Genomic DNA, 24,930 nt, shown 5'->3' on the forward strand with positions numbered 1-24,930 from the left:
TGTTGAATGCAAAACTGATGCTCTGGTTTGTAAACCCTCAATTCATAATAAATTTTTTTAAAAATGATTTATTGAATGTAAAATTGATGATTTGCTCTGTAAACCTCACCCAATAAAAATTTTTCAATAAATAAAAATATCTGCCACTATAAAAGGAGTAACTGGTGACATTGTGAAGAGTTATCATTGGACTTAAAGCCCCACTTTCAGAGCTTAAGTCTGAAAGAAAAAAAAATTTGTTCTAATTGATCATTCTCATTTAAAACTTTATTATGAATAAGAATGCCTCTTAGGATAGTAGACACAGTGCTTCTCTACTGTAGGAATGCAACAATATGCTTTCTGACCTTTCTGAAGAGTATCATTTTTGTGACCGATCCAAAGATTGTTTGAGTAGACATTGAAGTCTAGATTAGCTGCTAATTTAGGGAACTATGGATTCACAAATTGTGGATTTGCATCTAAAAATGCATAATAATCACTTTCCAGCTCTGTCTTAATTAATTTTCTTGGTTTTATGTTTCTTAATCCTTTTCCCCACTAGTTGTCAGTTTCTTAGACTTTGGTGACTTATGTGTTGCTTTGATATTAGAAGCTATGCTATCCATTTGTCAAATTATCATGATGAAACTAGTCTGCTTGGTTTCAGCAGACTAAGACAGACTAGTCAGAATCGCCTGGCTATATGCTTCCTAAAACTAGCCAGTGAAAAACCTATCTGTCACAACAGAATACTGTCCAGTGTGGTGCTAGAAGATGAACCCCTAAATTGGAAGGCACTCAAAGTATACAGTGCTGTAACAATGGCCTTGACCACACCTATCAATCTCGAAGAAGGTTCAGGACTGTGTAGTATTATGTTCTGTTGTATATAAGATTGCCGTGACCCAGAGCCAACTCAGCACCAACTAAATACTTGTTTTCTGATCCTTACTCATGAATAGGAAGTTTCTAATTTGGAAACTGCCCTTCTTATTCAACAGTTATGGACTAGCCCCTGCCTGTCAAGCCTACTTGGCACAAATGGTATAAACATAAATGATAGCCTTTGTCACCAGAGTTCACAGTGGGATTTCTGATTTTATAGTACCAGAAAGTCTCTGTCATGTTAAGAGAAAACTTGAAGGAGAATTGAGAAAGTTAGAATTTTAGAAGGAGACAGCAGCATCTTTCCAACCTTCCTTGGGAAATGATAAGGACATTCAGTCCTTTGAAAGCCGTGGTCATAACAGTAAGAGTAAAGCCTGCCTTTTTCTTTGGTTCAACAATTAGTCTTTTTTTCATTGTTTCAGCAACATTTGTTGTTTAGTAAGTATGGGTTATGCTGTTTTTTAGGAGGATTCCAGTGCTGTGGATGACAATACTCATGACAGGTTTATAGGTCCTCTTCCAAGAGAAGGTTCTGTGGGCTCTACCAGTGACTATGTCAGCCAAAGCTACTCCTATTCATCGATTTTGAATAAGTCTGAAACTGGTAAGACAATATTTTTATTTTATTTTATCATCTAATTGTAGGGCATTAGACCCAGAGTTATCTTTGGTATCTCAGTCCTCAACTCCCCATCTTATAGATCAGAAAAGTGAAGCCCAGAGCAGGATTACCAAATTTAGCTTGCTAGCAACAGCAAAATTAGAACAAAATATGTTTTCCCTTTCCTTCACTCTTTTTTTTTTTTTGGTTAGACTGTGTGTTACTGTCACGGCTTAGTTACAAAGTAAGAAAACTGAATATTGTATTTAAAGAAAGAATTTCTGTTTTGATAATTTTTTATTTAAAATGTAATCTTAAATTTTTGAAGTTAACTTCCTCTTAATACTATATTATCTCTTTGGGGATTAAAAGATTGCAGGAGATACTTCCAATTTTAAGTAGATCAGCGGGGCTTATTTTATTGGACCTAATGTCTTAGGTAGCGTAGTGGTTACGAATCGGGCTGCAAACCTTAAGGTCAGCGGTTCGAAACTACCAACCGCTCCATGGGAGAAAGATGAGGCTTTCTACTCCCGTAAAGATTTACACCCTCGGAAACCCTGTACAGGGTCACTATGGGTCGGAACCGACTCGACGGCACTTAACAACAACAACAACAACAAATGTCTTAGTGTGGTGCTTTGGGTTAATGCACTGGACTGCAAGTCGGTTTGAACCACAATGTCGGTTTGAACTACAAGATTGACGGTTCAAGCTCACCAGCTGCTCCTTGGAAACCCTATGCAGGGTTGCTATGAGTTGGAACTGACTTGGTGGCATTTAACAACAAACAACAACATCTTGTTGTGATACTCAACCTCAAGGTTGGTTTGAACAGTAAGGTCGGTGGTTCAAACTCACCAGCAGCTCCTCAGAACAGGGTCTCTATGAGTTGGAACCCTGTAAGACAGAGTAGAAGTGCCCCATGGGATTTCCAAGGCAGTACTTTTTAGAAAAGCAGATTGGGTTTGAACTATTGATCTCTTAGCACCTGAGTGCTGTGCCACCAGGGCTCACTAAAGCAACTTTGTTATTGTTGGTAAGTGCCATCAAGTTGATTCCAATTCATAGCAACCCTGTATAGGGTTTCTGAGGAGCAGCTGGTGAGTTTGAACTGCCGACTCTGCGGTTCAAACCTACCTTGCAGTCCATTGCTTATCCTACACCACCACATCAGAACTCCTTTGTTATTGTTAAGTGCCGCCAAGTCAGTTCTGACTCATAGTGACCATGTGTAAGGTTGCTGAGGAGAGTCTGGTGAGTCTGCAGCTAACTCTTCTATCCCTGACTGTTGAAGAATTAGGGAAAATATTTGGAGAGAACAAAGGGAAATCCTAGGAAGCCTCAGCTAATACAGTGTTTACCTGGCCATTATAAGAAGTCTATAGATAAACCCTAAAGTCAGACATTTATTTTTATGAATATCTTATTTTAATACATGTAAAAAACACTGTTGCCTGTGTGAAAGTGTCTGTTTATATGAACTAAAAATGAAATCATGTTCTTCGTTATTTGTAATCAGATCAGATCATACTAGTTTGTTCTATTTGTCAGTCATATCCCCTGTCCCTTCACTGTGCATTCACTGCTGTGCTAAGTAGTTAGATAGAGATCAATCAGATTCAACCCCTGTCCTCACACTCTGGTGAGGAAGACGTGAACAAATTGGTAATTAAAGAATTTGAGGTAAGTACTCTACTTGGATTAAGCGTGGAGTCCTGGTGTGGCACTGTAGAATAAGCACTGGACTGCAAGGTCAGTTTGAATCACAAGGTTGGTAATTCAAACCTACCAGCCACTCTTCGGAAACCCTATACTGGGTTGCTATGAGTCATAATCTACAAGATGCCACTTAACAACAAGGATTAAGCACCGGGTTCATTTGAATTTTAAGTTCATGTAAATTTCTCCTTCCTTCCTTTTCCTCTTTCTCTCTCTTTTCACTCCTTTTTCCTCCATCCCTAAGTTCTCTTTGTGCTGTATAGTCAGATTTTGCATAGTATGCTGATACATAGAATTTCAGACTTAATGATTTAGTAAAATAGTCTCAGACTTGGAAAGTTTGCCGATAGAGATTTTATCTTGTGTGCTATTAATTCTTAGTAGAAATTGGTGATTTGTTGATATTGCTAAAAGCCTTCGAGTCGGTTCTGACTCATAATAGCAGCCCTATATAGGGTTTCTGAGGAGCAGCTGGTGAGCTTGAACCACTGACCTTTCAGTTCAGACAACCTTGTGGTCTGTAGAGACAAATGATTCAGTACAATCTTGCTACTTTGAGTATGTAGTATATTTACAGTGAGTTTGTTAATACCTTCCCTCTTATACACAACTTATAGATTTGGGGAACAAACATTCTTTTTATACCAGTGAAAATACTGTTTTAAATATTATGTTACCCTTAACATTTTATTAAATGCCATTTATATCTGTGTATCTGTGTATTTCTGTACATTTCTGTAGCAAAGCATCCTTGTTAAGTTTTCATATTTTTTATTTTTAATCTCACTGCTAATTTATGTATATGTGTGTTTTCTTTTTAAAGGATATGTTGGCTTAGTAAATCAAGCAATGACTTGCTATTTGAATAGCCTTTTGCAAACGCTTTTTATGACTCCTGAATTTAGGAATGCATTATATAAGTGAGTATTCAAAACAATTCTATAAATAAAACTTATGAATTAAATATACCTTTTTTTGAATAATACAATTTAATTTGCCTTCTTTGTATATATTTGTCTGTATGAGAGACATTTCTCACTTCATCAAACACACCTTCAATTATGGATCTTGTGAGAAACTGGCATGTGAAAAATTTGTGGTCAGAGAGAATCAGAAGCACATAGACAACAAAAATAAAAATAATAAGATTTGCATTTAGGGGATATTATTGTATTAAGCTTCCCTCATTTGTAAATAAAGCTTTAACAACTTTATTAAAAAATAAATGTCACGTGCTTTGGAATCTGAATATGAAACCGTACTCTTTCCCTGTTCTTAATTTAAGAGACCAATTATCTTTTTAAATGTCTCAACTCTATTTCTAATTAAAATATAATATAGCTTGTTTTTTGTGTCAGTATGTTCATGTTTTAAAATACCTAGTTCTTTATCACGTACCATAAAATGCACTATGGAGGAAGTCTATAAATAAGCTTTAAAGCTTGGCATTTACTTTTCTGATATCTTAGTACAATACCTTTACTACCTACTTGGTTTATATATTATCCTTAAAATATATGACTCCATTATTTTTAAAAGCAAATATTTTAAACAAATTTTTTTTCCTTTTTGTGTTGCTTTTGATTAGTATTTTTGAAATTTTGGTAAATATGCATTTAAACTATATTTTGAAATTTTAATATTATTGGTTGTATTCTTCAAACAACATTATGTTACCATTACATGCATTTGCTAAGTCATAATATGAATTTGTTTATAAAAGTTGACATGGTTTTTCATTCTGTAAGTAATTGTTTGTATGGGAGTGCAGTGACTCTTCAGGGTAAGCACTGGACCGCTAACTGCAAGGTCAGTTACTTAAGCCCACCGGCTGGTCTACAGGAAAAAGATGCAGCTTTCTGCTCCTGCAAAGATTTATAGCCTCAGAAACCCTGTACGGTGTCGCTATGAGTCGGAGCAATCTTGATGACACTTAACAGGTGTTTATATAGAAGCCCTTATGTACAGTGCTTAAGAGCTTAGCTGCTGAATTGAAGGTCAGTGGTGTGAACCCACTAGTTGCTCTGTAAGAGAGAAGATATGGCAAACTGTCAAGTTACTATTGTTGTTGTTAAGTCCCATCGAGTCAGTTCTGACTCATAATGCCTTTATATAGTGTTTCTACTGAGCGGCTGGTGTGGGTTTAAGCTGCTGACCTTGTGGTTAGCAGTCCAGTGCTTATCTTACAGTGCCAGTATAGGCAACCCTATGGAGAAGTCCTGCTTTGTTTTATAGGTTTGCTGTGAATCAGATGATTCTCGAAAACATACGACAAGAAATCCATATATGCTAGACATTTTGTAGATAGAACAGAAGTGTGAAATAAAGTTTGTTCTTGAGTAGTTTATAGATATCTTCACAGAAGTAATATGTGTAGCATTTTTGTTGTTGTTAAGTGCCGTTGAGTCAATTCCAACCCATAGCAGCCCTGTTATAGGGTTTCCAAGGAGCCCCTGGTAAGCTTGAACCACTAACCTTGCAGTTAACGGCTTTGCAGTCTGGTGCATTAACCCACAGTGCCACACCAGGACATTTGTTGTTGTTGTTAAGCACCATGCAGTCGGTTCCAACTCATAGTGACCCTGTACAGGTTTCCGAGGCTATAAATCTTTACAGGAGTAGAACACCTCATCTTTCTCCCGCGGAACTGCTGATAGTTTGAACTACTGACCTTACAGTTGGCAGCCCGACTTGTAACTACTACACTACCAGAGCTCCTTAGGACATTTAAGGATACCTAATTATTATGGGGAGTCCTGCTCCTCTGAAACCCCATACAGGGTTGCTATGGGTCAGAACCGATCCAACAGCACTTAACAATAACAACAACAAATACTATGAGGGTGTTCCGGTATGGCTCTGAGGGTTAATGTGCTGGATTGCAATGTTGGGTTGAATTGTAAGGTCAGTGATTAGAGATCACCAGTCCCTCCTCGGAAAGTCTATACTGGGTCACTATGGGTTGGAACCGACGTGAAGGAACTTGACAACAACAACAACTGCAACAAATATGGGAGGAGTCCTGGTGTGGTGCTTTAAAATCAGCACTGACTGCTATGGTTGTGGTTCAAATCTACTAACTGCTCTTGGAAACCCTATATACACAGTCACTGTTGTTGTTGTTGTTAACTGACTCAACAGCAGTTAACAACAACAAAATTTTATGGGAAGGAACCCTAGTGACCCTGTAGACTAGACCTTGCTACCTGCAAGGTTGGCAGTTCAAACCTACCACTTGCGAGAAAGATGAGGCTGTCTGCTTCCATAACAATTTGCAGTTTCAGAAACCCTATGCAATGTTGCTCTGAGTCCGTATCAGCTCTGTGGCAGGGTTTGTTTGTTTGTTTTGATAAATATAAATATGGAGAGGTGGCTTACCGAAGGAAGTGTAGAACTTGACATAGTCACCAAGCTAGGTATGATTTGGCCAGATTGAACAGAGCATTGCTGACAGAAGGACTTTACAAAACAAAAGTAAAAGTGCTACTTAAATGCTTGTTATTTTTAGCATGCATCAGGCACCCTTCCAAGCATTTTGAATATAGGTTCATTTCATTTTCACAATAACCTTATAAATTTTATGATAATCTCTTTTTGTAAGGAAGGCACAGAGAGGTGGTACTTTGCCCAAAGTCATAGTGCTAAAAGTGGCACACCTAGTACATTTAGAGTGTACTACTCTGTACTACTTGTACTATATGGTTGTTGTTGTCATGTGCTGGAGAGTTGGTTCTGACCCATAGCGACTCTGCACAGAGTTTCTGAGGAGCAGCTGGTGAGATTGAACCACCGACCTTGCAGTTCAAACCGACTTTGCAGTCAGCGCATTTCCTGTAACACCACATGCCTTCAAATTGATTCTGACACTTATCTGCCGTGACACGGTAAACTGTGTCTTGGCTATAATCTTTAAGGGAGAATATTGCCAGGTCTTTTCTCCGGCAGAGCCACTGAGGTGGGTTCAAACTGCTGACCTTTCATTAGCCATTGTGCCGCCATGGTTCCTTACTTATGTTATAGCTGATCCCAATAAGTACAGTGTGTTACAGGGGCCTCCAGGAGATTAGCATAACTGGAGTAGTTGTCAGAATACGAAGGATATAATCAATAAGTGCAGTCTGAAATCTGCCCTCCAAACTTGGACAGACTAAATGGGGCTCCCAGGATATTGTTTTAAGCCATGAGTTGCAATACCCTGAGCATAGTCTGTGCATTTATAGCACTGTGGAATAAGCGAGCCTAGCCAGGCTATTGATTCAGCAAAGAAAGTAATAGTGGACCTTTACTCTGTAAAGCACTCTGCTAAGGAGACCTGGTGGTGCTGTGGGCTAGGTGTTGGACGCTACCTTTAAAGTTAGCATTTCAACCCCATCAGCTGTTCCACTGGAGAAAGATGAGAACATGAGGCTGTCTCCTCCTGTAAAGATTTACAGCCTTGAAAACCCTACAAAGGGTCTCTAGGATTTGGAATTGACTCAGTGACAGTAGTGTTTTTTGTTTTGTTTGTTTTTAAAGTACTTTTAGGCAAAGGATTACAGTGGTGAATAAGACAAAGCCCCTCCTTTAGAATTTCCATGGTGGTGGTTATGTGCTGTGGAGTTGGTTCCAACTCATAGTGACCCTATATAGGGTTTCTGAGGCTGTAAATCTTTAAGGGAACAGAAAGCCTCATCTTTCTCCCATGGAGCAGCTGGTAGATTTGAACTGCTGACCTTGCAGTTAGCAGCCCAACTCGTAACCCACTATACTACCAGTTCTCCTTTAGGACTTCTGTAGGCAAACCTAAATAAATAAGATAATTTCACAGAGTCATGTAGAAGAATATTGAATACTCTGGAACTGTTAGAAGAATTAACAAATCAGTCTTATAAGAAATGCTCCTGGGACTTCCTGCAGGCTGGTGGGCTAGGCAGACTTACTACACGGACCCACTACAACAACAAAGGTACAAGAGGCCAAATGAAGCAGTCAGAGATGAAAACTCTGGAACCCTGAACTTCAGAGGAAAGGTTAGAGAAGTGGACTCAGGGCTTGCTAGGAGGAGAAGCAGAACAGGGACGGTGAGAGAGGAGACAGACTGGTGAACGGCTGCAAGACGTGGCCTGGCAGAGCAGATTCAACCAGGCAACAAAGAAAGATGTGATTTCTTCTTTTCCCCACACTCTCCTGGTGACCAGAGGTGTGGTCAGCTCCCATCCTCATCCAGGCTATGCTTGGATTCAGTTGAGTTTAGTTCCACACCTACAGAACCCACAGAGCCACCAGACCAGCATTTAACCAGTCATCCTGTTCCCAGCTGCCCTGAAGGACACTAAAACCAATTCCATCAAGGGCCTCCATAAACTACTTCCAGATTGAGTGCCTGAACATAGATAGCACCGACTCCAATAGGAACTTCATCTTGTACCAGGAACTCTGCTGTCACATCCTACCCCCACCCCCCACTCGCCTAGTGAGCTCCTTGGTTTGCAGGAGCCCCCCCAGAGTTTTCTTCTCTCCAGGTCTGACAGCTGCACTTTTGTGTGGTTTTGTTTTGGGGTTTGGGTTTTCCTTTTTGTTGTTTTGTTGCTTTTGTTTATTTGTTCTCCTCCTCCTCTTTCCATTACTTTGAATTTTATTCTATCTCTATTTTCCTTGTTCCTTCTCCTGTTTCTCATTTCCCCTTTTAATACTTTATAATTACTACTCTCTACTCTCTTTGTTTTTTCATTTTCCCGTTCCTTGGTTTTTCTGTTTTGTTTTGTTTCTTTTTATTGCCTCTCTTAAATTTTCTTTCTATAGCTCCATTTTCCTGTCTCTTCCATTTTTCAGTTAATACTTAAGTGGGCTTTGTTTTATTTTTTATTTCTTTAATTTCCTCTTTTATTTTTCTCTTCTAGAATAGCTGTATTTCCTATCCCTCTTTTGTCTTTATAGTTATTGTATTCCTTTTTCTGGTTGCTGCCTGTTTTTTATTTTTCTCTTCATTATTTTGTTTTAATTTTTGGTATCTTGTTTGTTAATTCTGCTTTGTTTTCTTTGGTGTATGTGTGGGCGGGGTTTTCTCTTTCTCATCCAACAGTAGATAGCAACTATGTCCATACAGCTGAGCCACAACCGTACCCTCTGTAGCTGTACCCACTGGGCAAGAGATAGTACCAGCTCCTATACCACCAAATCAATGTAGACAGCAGCCAACACAAGCCAAACCCACCATAAAGTCAGGTGCACTAATGACAAATGAAAAGTGTACACACTTCCATTCTCTATCTATACCCACAGGTGACAGTTGTTGGGAGCCTAAGACCATACCTTCAATTAAATACAATCTTCAATTAATTACAAATACAACAATCCCATGATGCCCCAGAGACATCAGACAATTTTAGCTCACATGAGAAACAAGGGAGAATGGCTCAAACAAATGACAAAGAAGTACAGCCAGAAATTGTTTCGGAGGAACAAAGATAAAGGAATGAATTTGAAAATAATTTAAAACAATGATATTTCAGTACCGTCAAAGGATGACAGAAATATTGAGGAAAGCAAAGAGAACACAGGAAAACTTCACAAGAATTCAGGAAACCACTACAAAAACAAACAGACAAAATACATGCAAAATTTGAAACAATATAAAACTTGCAGTTAGAAATCCAGAAGATTACTATGTTCTCTGAAATGGACAATACATTGAAAGGGCAAAGGAGTAGATTCAAAGCAGTGGAAGCCTGACTTAGTGTAAAGATAAATTTCTCAATGCTAGTATGCTAGAAGAACAATGAGAGAAAAAAGAATGAAATCAATCCAAAGAAAACCTAAGAGTTATATGGGACACCATTAAGAGGAACGACTTATGGATGGTTAAAATTCCAGAACAGAAGGAGATAATTGTTGAAGAGTTGTTAGAAGAAAACTTCCTTATCACTCTGAAAGACAAAAAGATGAGCATACCAGAAGCTGAATGAACCCCAAACATAAATTATAAACTCTCCAAAACCAAAAACAAGGAAACAATCCTGAGAGCAACTCAGGAGAACCAGTAAGACAAAGCTCTGATTTCTTAGCAGAAACCATGCAGACATGAAAGCAATGGGGTTAACATATACAAAACTGTAAAAGAAAAAAAAAAAAAGCCAACCCAGCAAAGCTGTGCCTCAAATACGATGGTGAAATTAGGACATTTTGTGATGAATTAAAGGAATTTGTAATGACTAGACCAACTTTTGTGCCCTGGTGTAGCACTGTAAAGTAAGCACTGGACTGCAAAGTCGGTTTGAACCTCAAGGTTGGTGGTTCAAACACACCAGCCACTCCTCAAAAACCCTATACAGAATTGCTATGAGTTAGAACTGACTCAATGGCACTTAACAAAACAACAGACCAACTTTACTAAAAATGCTAGAGTGTTCTTTGGACTGAGAACCAACAACAGTGAACAACCTGAGATTACCATACATGACAACACCCTCCAGAACCCAACCCAGATACTGTTGTTGTTAGGTGCCATTGAGTGAGTACTGACTCATAGCGACCTTATACACAGCAGAATGAAACATTACCCTACCCTAGAGGTATTTAAAGTAAAACAAACCTACAAGACTGAAAATAGGGAACTAGCAAAATCAATTTATAATGAACTCAACTATAAAGCAAGTAGAGGAAATTGTGTAGACACAGAACTTCCAAAAAGGCAAGAACCAATCCGACAACACTTAAAAACAAGTGGTACTCATGGAGTCCTTATGTGGCGCTGTAGAATAAGCACAGAACTTCTAGCTGCTTCTTGGAAACCCATATACAGTGTTGGAGTCAATTCAACGGCACTTACCAACAACAACATAAGGGACTCAAGAAACAAAGGGTATCCTTTGTGACTAGAGCCCAGTGAGTAAGTAAGCAAATTAGAGATAAATTATAACAAAAAGGCCTTGGAGATTATGAGAATATAGTATATTCCTTTATGTGTAACTTGTTGCATGCATACAGGGTAACTTTAGCATTCATTTGCTGCATAGTAATCAACAGAGACAACATTTTAGGTTGAAGGAAGAATGTGACATGTTAAATACATTGCTTTAGGGAAGTTTATATAGTGCAGTATACAGATTTGATTTGAAAGATAGGAAACCCTGGAAGAATCTATATTAAACCCACCATGGTGGGTGAGGGTCAAAATGATGATGGTAACAGTGGTTATGCTATTTCAGATTGAAGACAGGATTTTGTGGCTTTTTTTTTAGGAGTAGGGAAAAGGAAGAATCAAATATGGCAGCAAGATTTCTAACCTACGTATCTGAATAGCAAAAAGTATCATTAAAATATAAAACCTTCTAAGGTATTTGGCTACCACTCATCTGTCAGTTTGTCCTACTGTGGTGGCTTGTGAGTTGCTATGATTCTGAAAGCTATGCCACCGGTATTTTAAATACCAGCAGGGTCACTCATGGTGGACAGGTTTCAGATGAGTTTCCAGATGAACACAGACTAGGAAGAAGGAGTGACGAACTACTTCCAAATATTTAGTCACTAAAAACCTCATGAATAGCAGAGAAACACTGTCAGAATATAGTGCCAGAAAATGAGCCCCTCAGGTTGGAAGACACTCAAAATGTGACTGGGGAAGAGCTTCCTCCTCAAAGTAGAGTTGACCATGTTAATGCGAATGGAGTAAAGCTCATTTGCTGATGGGGCACAACTCAAAATGAAGAGAAACAGCTGTAAACATCCATTGAAAATTGTAACATGGAATGTACAAAGTATGAATCTGGGAAAATTAGAAGTTGTCAAAAATGAAATGAAACACATAAACATCGATAATCGTAGTCATTAGTGAGCTGAAATGGACCGTATTGGCCATTTTGAATCTGACAACCACATGGTTTACTATGCTGGGAATGACAAATTGAAGAGGAATAATGGTGTTGCATTCATTGTCAAAAAGAACATATCCAGATCAGTCATGAGGTACAAAGCTGTAAATGATAGGATAATATCCATGTGCCTACAGAGAAGCCCAGTTAATACCACTATTATTCAAATTTATACGCCAACCACTAAAGCCAGTGAGAATGAAATAGAAGAATTCTACAAACTGCTTCAATCTGAATTTGATCAAACATGGAATCAGGATGTATTGATTATTACTGGTGATTGGAATGCAAAGGTTGGGCGCAAAGAGGAAGGGTCAGTAGTTGGAAAATATGGCCCTGGTGATAGAAATGATGCTGGAGAACGCATGATAGAATTCTGCAAAACCAATGATATGTTCATTTCAAATACCTTTTTTAGACAGCATAACAGACCTCATCAGATGGAATACATAGAAAGCAAATTGACTACATCTGTGGAAAGAGACGATAGAAAAGCTCCATATCATCAGTGAAAACAAGGCCAGGGGCAAACAGTGGAACAGACTATCAATTACTCAAATGCAGATTCAAACTGAAGCTGAAGCAAATGAAAAGTCCACAACGAGAGCCAAAATAATGACCTTGAATCTATCCCACCTGAATTTAGAGATAATCTGAAGAACAGATTTGACACATTAAACACTAAAGACCAAAGAGCAGAGGAGCTGTGGGATGACATCAAGAACATCATACATGAAGAATTGATGCTTTTGAGTTTTGGTGTTGGAGGAGAATATTGAAAGTGCCATGGGCTGCCAAAAGAACCAATAGATACGTTTTTGGAAGAAGTGCAGCCAGAGTGCTCCTTAGAGGCCAAGATGGCCAAACTTCATCTCTCATACTTTGGACATAATTTCAGGAGGGACTAGTCGCTGGAGAAGGATATCATGTTTGGTAAGGTGGAGGGTCAGAAAAAAAGAGAAAGATCCCAAATGAGATGGACTGGCCAAGTGGCAGCATCGATGGACTCAAGCGGGGCAACAACTGTGAGGTTGGCCCAGGATCGGACAGTATTTCCTTCTGCTGTGCATAAGGTTCCTATTGGTCAGTATCGACTCGATGGCACCTAACAACAACAGCATGGTATTTGGAGTCCTGGTGTGGTGCTGTGGGTTAATGCGCCAGACTGCAAAGCTGTTTGAACTGCAAGGTCAGTGGTTCAAGCTCATCTGCGGCTCTTTGGAAACCCTATGCAGGGTCACTGTGGTTCGGAACAGACCTGCTGGCACTTAACAAAAGTATATTTGTAAACAAAGTACCAAAGCACAGGTGAGAAATTCAGTTTTATATTACAGTAATTCTTCCCTACTAGTGAATTTCCCAAGGAGCTCTGGTAGCGGAGTGGTTATGAATCGGTCTGTGAACTGCAAGATCAGCAGTTCGAAACTACCAAAGATGAGGCTTTCTGCTCCCGTAAAGATTTACAGCCTCGGAAACGCTGTACAGGGTCACTATGAGTCGGAACCGACTCCACGGCACATAACCACCACCACCAGTGAATTTCCCTTGTAAGAAATTTGTGCACACTATTTTTGTTTCAGTGTTCCTTCACAACTACTGAGAAATTTTTAGATCCCATAAATGTCAATTGTAAGTCCTTTCTGTTTCAGATAATGAAGAAAGAAGAAATTTAAGCTTGAGTATAGGAAAGGGGAGAGTTACAGCAGATTTTAATTATTGAATAGAGGTGTTTGCTAGAATGCCTTGAAATGAAAAAAGCAAAACGTCTTCTCTTGACACCTGCAAGACTGAAGAAGAGCTACAGTTTATAAAAAGGGGCAGGGTGTCATAGAGTTTACCTTCTAATACTAAAATTTAAAAGTAATTAAGTCTTTAACAAAGGGTCATACACAAAAGAGGGGCTGCCTTTCAATGTGATGAACAGCAGAGGGAAGTGAATGCTCAGTCCCCTTTTTCATATAAAACGTTTCTAGTGAGAAAGTAGAAATTAGTTTCTTTGCTACTAATTTAACAAACAAAACCCAAATCCACTGCTATCAAGTCTGTTCTGACTCATCTTGTTACGTGCCTTCAGATCAGTTCTGACTCACAGCAAACGTGTTAGGGTTTCTAAGAGTGGCTGAAGGCTTGATCCTCCGACCTTCACTTACCAGTCTGTTGCTTATCCTATAGCATCTCACCAGGACTTGTTAATTGCCGTTAAGTCGATTCCAACTCATAGTGATCCTTTTGTTTCTAAGGAGCAGCTAACTTTGTGGTTAGCAGTCCAGTGATTATTCTGTGTGCCATACCAGGACTTTGTCATTATTGTTGGTGTTAAGTGTTGTTGAGTCAGTTCCAACCCATAGCAACCCCTGTATAGAGTTTCTGAGGAGTGACTGGTGAGTTTGAATCACTGACCTAAAAGTTCAAACTGACCTTGTGGTCGAGTGCTTAGTGACCCTACATATGGGGTTCTAAGACTGTAAATCTTTACCAGAGTAAACAGCCTCATCTTTCTCCCGTGGAGTGACTTGTGAATTTGAGTTGCTGATAGCCTTCCAATCTTATTTTTTCAATGAGGTGGCATTGCAGAATAATGCGCTGGGACTGCAATGTCAGGTTGAGCCACAAGGTCTGTGGTTCAAACCCACCAGCTGCTCCATGGAAACCCTACAGGGTCATTATGGGTCGGAACCAACTTGGTACTTAACAAACAATAACAAAGTTCAGTTGGAAATTCATATATCATTGAGGTAGTCCCTAGAGCTAGATTTCTGCGTGTCATAAATTTATCAAGCTAAATTCTTATCCAGTTTATTTTATTTGCTTATTTATATTCCCGTTAAAAATCTTTTATTATGAGCAATTTTAAACATGTTTAAAAACATATAGTATTGTGAATCCCTCTGTACCTGTCACTCAACTTTGAATATTATCAATTCATGATCAATCTTTTTTTAAACCAGTAACTCCCACCCCCAGTTATTTGGAAATATAATCCCTCCATTCTGTTGTCTGTAAGTATCATCTTAGATTTGTACTGAGATTTCCCTGGTTACTTTCCTCATAGTCTTTTCTCTTTTTCAAAACAGTTTGTTCAAATTTGGATCCAGTCAAGATCTATACATTGCAGTTGACTGATAAGACTTACATTGTGTTTAATTTATTTTTAGCCTTCTTCCATCTTTTACCCCTTTGCAGTTTATTCATTATGTGTAGGAGATATATGCTGAAAACTATTATTTGTTAAATATTTTTCCACATTTTGGAGTTTGATGATTTTTGCATGCCCATAATGTCATTTACTTTTATTCTTCTGTTCCCATTATTTTTGGTGAATTAATAATTAGAATATTGGCCAATTCCTGATTCAGTGATTACTTTTAAGTGATTTTTTTTTTTTTTGGTTCATTCTTGAGAATTGTTGCCATCTTAGCCTTTTCTTTACTAAGTTAAAATTTGTTCTGAATTTCTGAATTAGAGAAACACTTATGTTTTGTTAGCCATTAATACCTTCTGGTAATATGCAAATTTTTTATAGCCGCTGGAGTTAGAGTTTGAATTATTTTGATTTCTGTATTAATTATACTTTAAAGAATTAAAGTATTTTATAAATAATTTTCACAAATTTTATTTTAATAGGTGGGAATTTGAAGAATCTGAGGAAGATCCAGTAACAAGTATCCCATACCAACTTCAAAGGCTTTTTGTTTTGTTACAAACCAGCAAAAAGAGAGCAATTGAAACCACAGATGTTACAAGGAGCTTTGGATGGGATAGTAGTGAGGGTACTAATTCTCTGATAATAAGTATTTCTAACATCAAAGGAATTCTGTCAGTCTATAATACTACAATACCGAACATGTTAGCAGTATCATTAACTTTACCTTATGCGTTGATTTGGTTTTTTTTTTTAAAGCTTTTATTGTGCATTGAGTGATAGTTTATATGTGAGAACATCAGTTTTGCACTCATCCTATCATATTTCGTATCATTGCAATGATTACAATCCCCTCCATACATCATCATTCAACAGTATTTCTTCTATTCCCTCAGTTTTTGGTTTTTTGTTTTGTACACCAAAACACTCAAGAACATAAATTATTTAAACAACCTAAGGTCACATTCTGCAAGCCTGCCTCCTGGTCACCAGCACACATCCTTTCTCTTTCCATGAGTCTAGAGTCCTTAGCTAGTCTCTGTCTCCATGTCATCATCTCTGCCTCCATCTTTGGTGTTGCTGCTTCTCTGGATAGGGTCCCACATTCTGTTCATGCTCTTCTCCCTTGATGGTAATCTTACATTCTGTTCCTGGTATGTAAGATTAGCTACTCCCCCCTTTATGTTAAAAAAAACTTCTACCTTTACTGTTGTGACAGTCACAGTTAGTCATAATAACAAGTTGTCATTATTGAATCATAAGAATCTTATACATTGCTTTTTGCTGGGTTTTAAAAGTAACTTGTTTTAAAAAATAAAGCTCTAAGTGGTAAATTTTTAATCAGTGAAACTTTGAAGCTTTTCTTGTAAAATGTGAGTATACCCTATAAATTGTTAGGCAGTTAAACTAATTTTTTTGTTGTCTGAGATTTTTCATAACATTTCTTAACTCTTAATTGATATATAAAAAAAAAAAATTAGTATTATACCATAAAGTATATGCTAGTTGTAAAATTCTGCCAGTTTACTTTTAAGTAACAAATTAAGTTGTTTAAATTATACTTTATTGCTCTTTCTAACTAAATTTTATCTTAAAATAGCTTGGCAGCAGCATGATGTTCAAGAACTGTGTAGAGTCATGTTTGATGCTTTGGAACAGAAATGGAAACAAACAGAACAGGTAATTCACATATCTAAAGGTGAGGGGAGCTCTGTTAGTGTGTGCAAATGAATTCTTCATTACCTAAAGTGACTTTTATTTTATGGAATGTTTTGAAACTTGGGCATTTGCCTTGTGGGTAGAGTACTAAATGGGGAATTGCAAGTACTAGATTCTCATTTAATCAATCACTTGAGTCATAAAGATCCTCAGTAAACCACCCGAGACCACAATTTCCTAACTTTCCTTCTAAAGAAATTGGGCTATATGAAGCTGGAAAGGTCTCCCATAGCAATTAAAGAAGCTATATAATCCAGCATTTGGGTTTATCAGGATAGATTTTAGAGGTTTACTAATAAACTGTATATTTAATAATCTGTAATACATTATAAAGTCCATTCATCAGGCATTTTTCTCATTTTGACCATAGAGGGATAGTCATGTGCCTTTGACACTTAGAATCCTTATTAATTTGACCGTATTCTTTTCTGGTATGGTGCCTTAGGATAATCACTCAATCTCAAGGTTGATTTGAACCTCAAATTTGACGGTTCAAACTCACCAGCCACTCCTCGGAAACCCTGTTATGTGCCATGGTGGCGGTTCCAACTCATAGAGACCCTGTACAGGGTTTCCAAGGTTGTGAATCTTTACAGGAGCAGAAAGCCTCATCTGTCTCCCGTGGAACAGCTGGTAGTTTTGAACTGCTGTCCCTGAGGTTTGCAGCCCGATTCGTAACCACTACCTAGATAGGCTCATTATGCGTTGGAACCGACTTAACAACCACATTCTTCTAGTTCAGTTGGAGGAAGACCAACTTGGGGTGGGGAAAAAATTAGACATATCACTGGCAGGGATATGGCTAAACTGAAAAAGGTAAGGATGATCTTGGGTGTAATGAGAGAAGATCGTAAGGACAAAAGAGGAAGTGTGAGGAAGGTAGCTTGGTGAGTCTGTTTTCTGATTGAAACTATTGTGATAACTTGACCAGAGTTTATCACACAGTAGGTTTTGATCCATTCATTGTTTTGAAATCAACATTTAAAATAAAGGTATAAAAAAATATTGGTACCGTATGAAAAAGGGTAAATACTTTTTAATGAAATTTTTATTACTGTTGTATATAATGAATTATGATATAAACTCAAACCCACTCCATCTAGTTGATTCTAATTGTGACCCTTTATAGGGTTATGGAAGGAGCTCTGGTAGCGTAGTGGTTACGAGTCGGGCTACCAACCTCAAGGTCAGCAGTTCGAAACTACCAGCTGTTCTGCGGGAGAAAGAGGAGGCTTTCTGCTCCCATAAAGATTTACAGCCTTGGAAACCCTGTACAGGGTCACTATGAATCAGAACTGACCCCACAGCACATAACAACAACAACAACAACAACAACATAAGATTATGGGAGCACAAAGTCTCGTATTTCTCTCACAGAACGATGGGTGGGTTTGAATGATTACCTTGTAGTTAGCAGTCCATTGCTTATCCTACAGCACCACCAGGGCTCCCAGATTATGTTATAGATTCTTTTGTTTTGTTTTGCTGTGGGTTGCTATCACAGTATTTGTAAAACATTGGTTTGAACCACTTTGAAATGTCCTCTTTGGTACAGAAGACATAGCCATATATGGCCAGGGCAGGTGAAGGAAGAACACTTTATCAAGTTATTAATAATACCAAAATAGAGAAGGTATAACATAGTTTGAAAACTTTTAAGTCCAAGCCATTTAAAAACTGTAACTTGATATAAGAGATAAACTGCAATTTGCTTTCCCTCTGACCTATTTTTACTTGAATGTTTTTTAAAAGTTAAAAATATAAGTTCATTGGCAATCTGGTTTCTCTACATATTCCAAATGGAACTGTGCTAATGTTCTATAGATGGCATTAGGAATTGTTTCTTGCCCCCATCTCTGTTGGTCAACACTTCCATTAAGATCATGGGGTGGCGGGGGCACACACTGAGTTCCCAATTTTGGGTTATAAAAGTCTTGAGGCAAAAAATTCACGTGGAAGGTCCTGACTTTATGTAAGGAGTTACCTACCAGTCTTCTTTGAACCAGAAGAGTCCAAGTTGGCTAACTTTGAGGGCTAAGTTTAAGAGCCATTCGTTTTTTTAAACTTAAAACTTGGATTCCTTTGATGGAGTAGCTGGTTTAACTGTTTCCAGGTTCTTACTGACTTCTCACCCTTGTGTTATAGTATATTATGTATTACCCTATTCAATTGTGGCTGTGATAAGCAGGCAGACAGAAAGCATGAGGAATGTTTTTCATTTATCTGTAGTATAAATCTTAGCAGCAGAGAGATCCATTCTTTATTTTGAGGGAGGTGGTTTTTAAGATACTGAATTCTCATACATTAAAAAAAATGTAGTTTTTTATTTTTCCTTAAAATTGCGTTATGTGTATTACTGAAGTTAAAGTTTTATTTCTACATTGAGTTAAAGGATATTGTTCTATAAAACTGAATATGTAATTGTAGAAATGGTAATATGTGTACATTAAGCTATAAAGGTAGTTACTTGGATTATAATTATCAACATGCCTAAAATGGCAAGATATGTTCCATACTAATGGAAAATTAATATGAGGAATGATGGCTGCACTTCATCAAGACCTATGTTAATAGTTCATGTTTTTTATAAGTCTGAGAATCAAAAAAGTTAATTTTTGTACATTGGCTTCTAAACTGGTGTTAATCTAATTTTAGTGATTTTTTTTTCAGTACTTTTTGTCAAGTCTTGATTTTTTTTCCTCAATTAGTTAAGTCTAGTAATAATTTAAGCTTTCTAAATCCTTAACTGTAAAAATCAATAGTCTCTTGAAAATCCATTTTAAAGGATAGGAGCTGTGTTTTCATATATTTTCAAATGTAAATGGTTTTAAACTAAATATTCTTACTTTTAGGCTGATCTTATAAATGAACTGTATCAAGGCAAGTTGAAGGACTACGTGAGATGTCTGGAATGTGGTTATGAGGGCTGGAGAATCGACACATATCTTGATATTCCACTGGTCATCCGACCTTATGGGTCCAGCCAAGCATTTGCTAGTGTGGTGTGTACCTTTCAGCTGACTGCTTGTGTATCTCTACACAGAATACATAATAGCACAGTGGTATAATTTATTTTAAGGTAAGTATCATCCTAGATACGCCTTCTTGGGTTGTTAGTCATTCCTGCGTTCAAACTAGCAAGATCTAGAAGATTTTTGACCCTTCAGTGAGTCCTAATAGTGCATGTCGAAGAAGAAAAGTGAATGCAAATGTTTGCCTTGTGGCTCAGTATTTTGCTCTTTTTTATAGGTAAAGATCAGACTTCTAAAAATATCTAAGCCGTCTAATTTATAAATAGTTTTGGGGGATAATTCTTTTTGTTTTTTAAAGGATTGCTTTGATCTGTGCACTTTTAAAATTAGAAAAATAACCTCTGATTATTATAACATTTTTGAAAGGGCACCCTTATTCTCTGTATTTAATTTAAAAGCAACACATTGTATAAACACACTTAATTTGAAGACTCAATTATATATTTATAGTTGTTAGGTGCCATTGAGTCGATTCCGACCCATAGCAACTCTGTATAGGGTTTCCAAGAAGCAGCTGGTGAGCTTGAACCACCTACCTTGTGTTCAAACCACTTTGTAGTCTGACAGATTAGTTATACTCAGCTAAAATTTGGCTGTTAAGTGCTGTCAAGTCGGTTCTGATCCTTAGCGACCCTGTATAATGTTTCTGAGGCTTTAAATATTCTTTGGAGCAGAAAGCCTGCTCTTTCTCCTGCAGAGCAGGTGGGCTCAAACCATGGACCCTGTGGTTCTCAGTCCAGTCCTTATCGCACAAAGCCACTGCATCAGTTTATATACTGAGTTTCTAGTTGGAGAATTATTTAAAACCATCTCATTTCTCCTCTTATCATTCATCCGTTAGCTGCTTTTTGATAAGTTTCTTGTTACTTTTTGAATGTATATTTAGCTGTATTGAAAATGAGCATTATAGAAGGAGTTAGGCTGATATTTAAAGTTATAGTATTCAGAAATACATATTTGAACTTATTATGTGCCAGTGCTAAATAAGGAAAACATTTAAACAAAGTATTATTTATCATTATTTTGAAAATTAATTATGCTGTTAGCAAATGAATGGTGAGTTTTAGCCAAAGTTAGTGGTTTTGAAGCTATTTCATACGTTATACTCTTTTTATAAAAAGTGCCAAAAGTATGGACTTTGGAGCTATTGAGTCCAGTTGCTTTTTTCTCCTGTTTTTATGTGATGTGTTGCTGCAGAATCAGCACTGGACTGTGAACCACAAAGTCAGCAGTTCAAATCCACCAACTGCTCCTTGGAAAGCCTATACAGTCGCTATGAGTCTGAACTGTTTCGAAGGCGTTTAACAACAACATCAAGAAATTAGCAGATAGTTGTAGATCCAGTCAGTGGAAATCCTAAACAATCAGCTAAGTACATCTCCTTTCTAGAATAGTCAGAGATGAAGCCTCTTCTCCTCTGAATAATATATTCAGAAAATAGACTATTGTTTGCACACAGTCTATTTTATAAATATATTTGATAAAATTTAGGACCCTTTGTAAGCTAAGCATGCTTGGCATGTTAAGTGGGCCTTAGTTTAAGTGACTTTTTTTTTTTTTTAGTGATATTTACTATTTTTTCCTACTATTTAACTTATTTTTTATATTTTTTCACGTGCACTTTATTTTTTTGTACATTAATTGAATGTTGAGGAAGCTTGTTATTTCTGTTGCCATGTTGGCATACTGGACAAGTGTAACTGCTTAGCTCAGTCTTTGTCATTCCTCATTCAGCTGCTGATTTGCCACCATTCCCTTGTTGTTGTGAAATGCCGTCAAGTTGGGTCCGACCCATAGTAACCTTGTATCGGGTTTCCAAGGAGCAACTGGTGAGCTTGAACCGCTGACCTTGCAGTTCAAACGACTTTGCAGTCTGGCGCATTAACCCACAGCCCCACACCATTCCCTTATGTGCATTATAATCACTGGTGGAACAATATGGAGGATACTTTCAGAGAAGTCAAAAAAAGTCACATTTCTAAATGGAATTCTCCAAAGCTGTTAGCCTTCAGTGATCCACAGGTGGTAGGATTTTTGTAGGAATTGGAAATTACAGTGATGAAGCAGTAGATGAGCAGGTTTATAACACACATGCACTAGTAGGACTTGTGGAAGGGAACTTAAATCTTCTTAGACTTTGCTGAAATTTCCTGAGGGCCATTACAGCAGGTGAAACTACCCAAGATAGCGATTCTAAGGAGGATACTACCGACAGAGAACTTTATTTAGAGGTAAGTGATTTCCATTATTTTATGAATTAAAAACCTGTAACTTTACCTTTCTTAGTACACAAAAATCATGACACAGCATCTAAAATTAGCTTTATATCACTGCTTGCCATTGTGTATTTTGTTAATGCTATATGTTTTTAATTAATTTGCTGTAAATGTGAATTGTTTTTTAAAAAACATTATAAAAATCACTCTGATTATATATGAATTGGAACCTCTTAAAGTTTATTGTTTTGGCTTTGTTAGTAGACTCTAGTGTTTTTCTGCCTTTTGGATACAAACACACACAGAACCTTGATGTCTGTATGACGCGTTTGTTGCTGTTGTTGAGTGCCGTCAAGTTGGTTCCAACTCATATCAACCCTGTATATGGTTTCAAGGGAACAACTGGTGAGTTTGAACTGCCGACCTTGTGGTTCACAGACCAGTGCTGATCCTGCAGCAACACTCCAGGAGTCCTATATAATCTGTTTGTTGTTGCTGTTAAGTGCCATTGAGTCAGTTCCGACTCATAGCAGCCCTGCGAAGGACTTATGTGGAATGGCTGGTGAGTTTGAACCACCTATCTTGCAGTTCAAACCAACCTTGTGGCCCAGTGCTTATCTTACAGCGCAACACCAGGGTCCCACATGATCTTTTTAGTAAGCCTTAATATTATTAATATATGTATCTAATAAAGTAACTGGATATGTATTTTCATACAATTAAGTGTGAAGTTTTGCTAAATGTTCAAGTTTTTGTTTTGTTTTGTTTTTTAACATTTTGAATTGAAGCAGGCAATTTATGGAGTTGTTTTCTCCATGGCCAGACAAGTTAATTTGGGAATAACATTTAAGATTAAAATATAAATAGAATTACCATTCATCTAATTTATCACTATAAAAGCTTTGGTAGTTTTTATGATCCTTTTCAGCATGATTAGTAGCAAAATTTTTTATTGAGTGCTAGGAGTGAATGCCCTATAATTTTAAAAAGAGGCTTTTCATAATAATACTTTTTGTATTTAATTATTTTAAAATTTAATTTTAACTATGATTATTATTGAAATTTACAGTCTTTGTTGTTTTCTGCTGTGGAATTGGTTCCCTGTACAGTGTTTCCGAGGCTGTAAATCTTTATGGAGCAGAAAGCCTCCTCTTTCTCCTGTAACCACTATGCAATATTTAAGGGCTCTTCTGCCATTTGTTTTTCTCCGATTATGTTCTGTTGAGTGCCAGTCTCTGAAAGGACTTATTTATAAGGAAGGCTATTTTGATTCAATAAATTTGGGAAACTGTGATGATAATCCTCTTTGGGAGATTCATAGTGTGTGTTAACATAGATTTATATGTTGGTAATGTAGTGGTTACGAATCGGGCTGCTAATCTGATGGTCAGCAGTTCAAAAGTACCAGCTGTTCCATGAGAGAAAGATGAGGTTTTCTGGACCTGAAAAGATTTACAGCCTCGGAAACCCTGTATAGGGTCGCTATGAGTCGGAACTGACTCCACGGCACATAACAACAACAACAATGCCATTGAGTCAGTTCTAACTCATAGAGACCCTGTGTAAGGTTTCCAAGAAGCAACTAGTGGGTTTGAACTGCCAACCTTGCAGTTAGCAGTCCAGTGCTTATCAATGCCACCTTCAGGACATTGCAGGGGAAAAGCCCTATTCAACATAATAAGACAAAAAGTGGAAATAAAAGACATAAACTTTTTTTGTCTTTCATGAACTGCAACTTATGCATAATAAGAATATCAGATGGAGAGAGGAAAAAAAAGAAGATGAAGATGTTTTCAAGAAATAAAATGTGAAAACATCCCAGATCTATTGAAAAATAATAATTTGTACATCTAGGAAGCTCAATATATTCAACTAGGTTAAATCAAAGGACCCACAAACAGACATATAATAAAAATATTTAAAGTTAAAGTCAAGTAGAAAATTATAAAAGCAGCAAGAGTAAAGCAAGGTTGAGTGCACAGGTAGAATAGTATGAAATGTTCAATGTTAAACAGAGTATAAAGACTGTAACTTTTTAAAATTAGGAGAACGGGGGAAAAATTAGAGTAAGATAATAAATGGGAAACAGATAATATACATACATACAGATAATAAATGGGAATACAAATAGATAATATACATACATATAATAAATACAAACAGATAATATACATACATACAGATAATAAATGGGAATACAAATAGATAATATACATACATATAATAAATACAAACAGATAATATACATACATACAGATAAAAAATGGGAAACAGATACTATCATTTTAAACTGGCAGACCAGACACTAAAAATTTAAGTAAGAATAAAGGGGAGCAAAGACACTAGCAGAAGTTGAAATGTAAAAACAGCTACTAGAATAAAAATGACTAGGTTTTCTACCAAAAGAAAAAAAATATTTTAACTAGCAAAGAGGCCACATTAATAGAAGAATACAGAAATATTACCTAATACATATAGTAATTGGATTCCTGGTATGGTGCTATAGGATAAGCACTGGAGTGCTAAATAAAAGGATGGCAGTTCAAACCCACCAGCTGCTCCTCAGGATTCTACTCAGGGTCGCTATGAGTCAGAATTGACTCCAATGTACCTACCAACGGTTGTTGTTGTCAGGTGCCATCAAGTCGGAACCGACTCATAGCGACCCCATGCACAGCAGGACGAAACAATGTCCGATCCTGGGCCAACCTCACTACCGCTGCCACACTTGAGTCCATCAATGATGCCACCTGGCTGATCCATCTCATTGGGGGTCTTC

The 24,930-nt window shown here is 37.3% G+C and overlaps 1 protein-coding gene across 1 annotated transcript in view; it reads left to right on the forward strand.

The window, feature by feature from the left end:
- USP47 (ubiquitin specific peptidase 47) overlaps positions 1–24,930 on the forward strand; it is a 190,352-nt gene that overhangs the window by 72,405 nt on the left and 93,017 nt on the right. The window contains exons 5-9 of the mRNA XM_006865822.1: positions 1,336–1,474; positions 4,017–4,113; positions 15,667–15,812; positions 16,785–16,864; positions 19,756–19,905. Of these exons, the coding sequence (XP_006865884.1) occupies positions 1,336–1,474; positions 4,017–4,113; positions 15,667–15,812; positions 16,785–16,864; positions 19,756–19,905 (612 nt within the window). The remainder of the gene's footprint in view (positions 1–1,335; positions 1,475–4,016; positions 4,114–15,666; positions 15,813–16,784; positions 16,865–19,755; positions 19,906–24,930) is intronic.

Source organism: Chrysochloris asiatica, unplaced genomic scaffold (assembly GCF_000296735.1).
Source record: "Chrysochloris asiatica unplaced genomic scaffold, ChrAsi1.0 scaffold00083, whole genome shotgun sequence".
NCBI classification, from domain to species: domain Eukaryota; kingdom Metazoa; phylum Chordata; class Mammalia; order Afrosoricida; family Chrysochloridae; genus Chrysochloris; species Chrysochloris asiatica.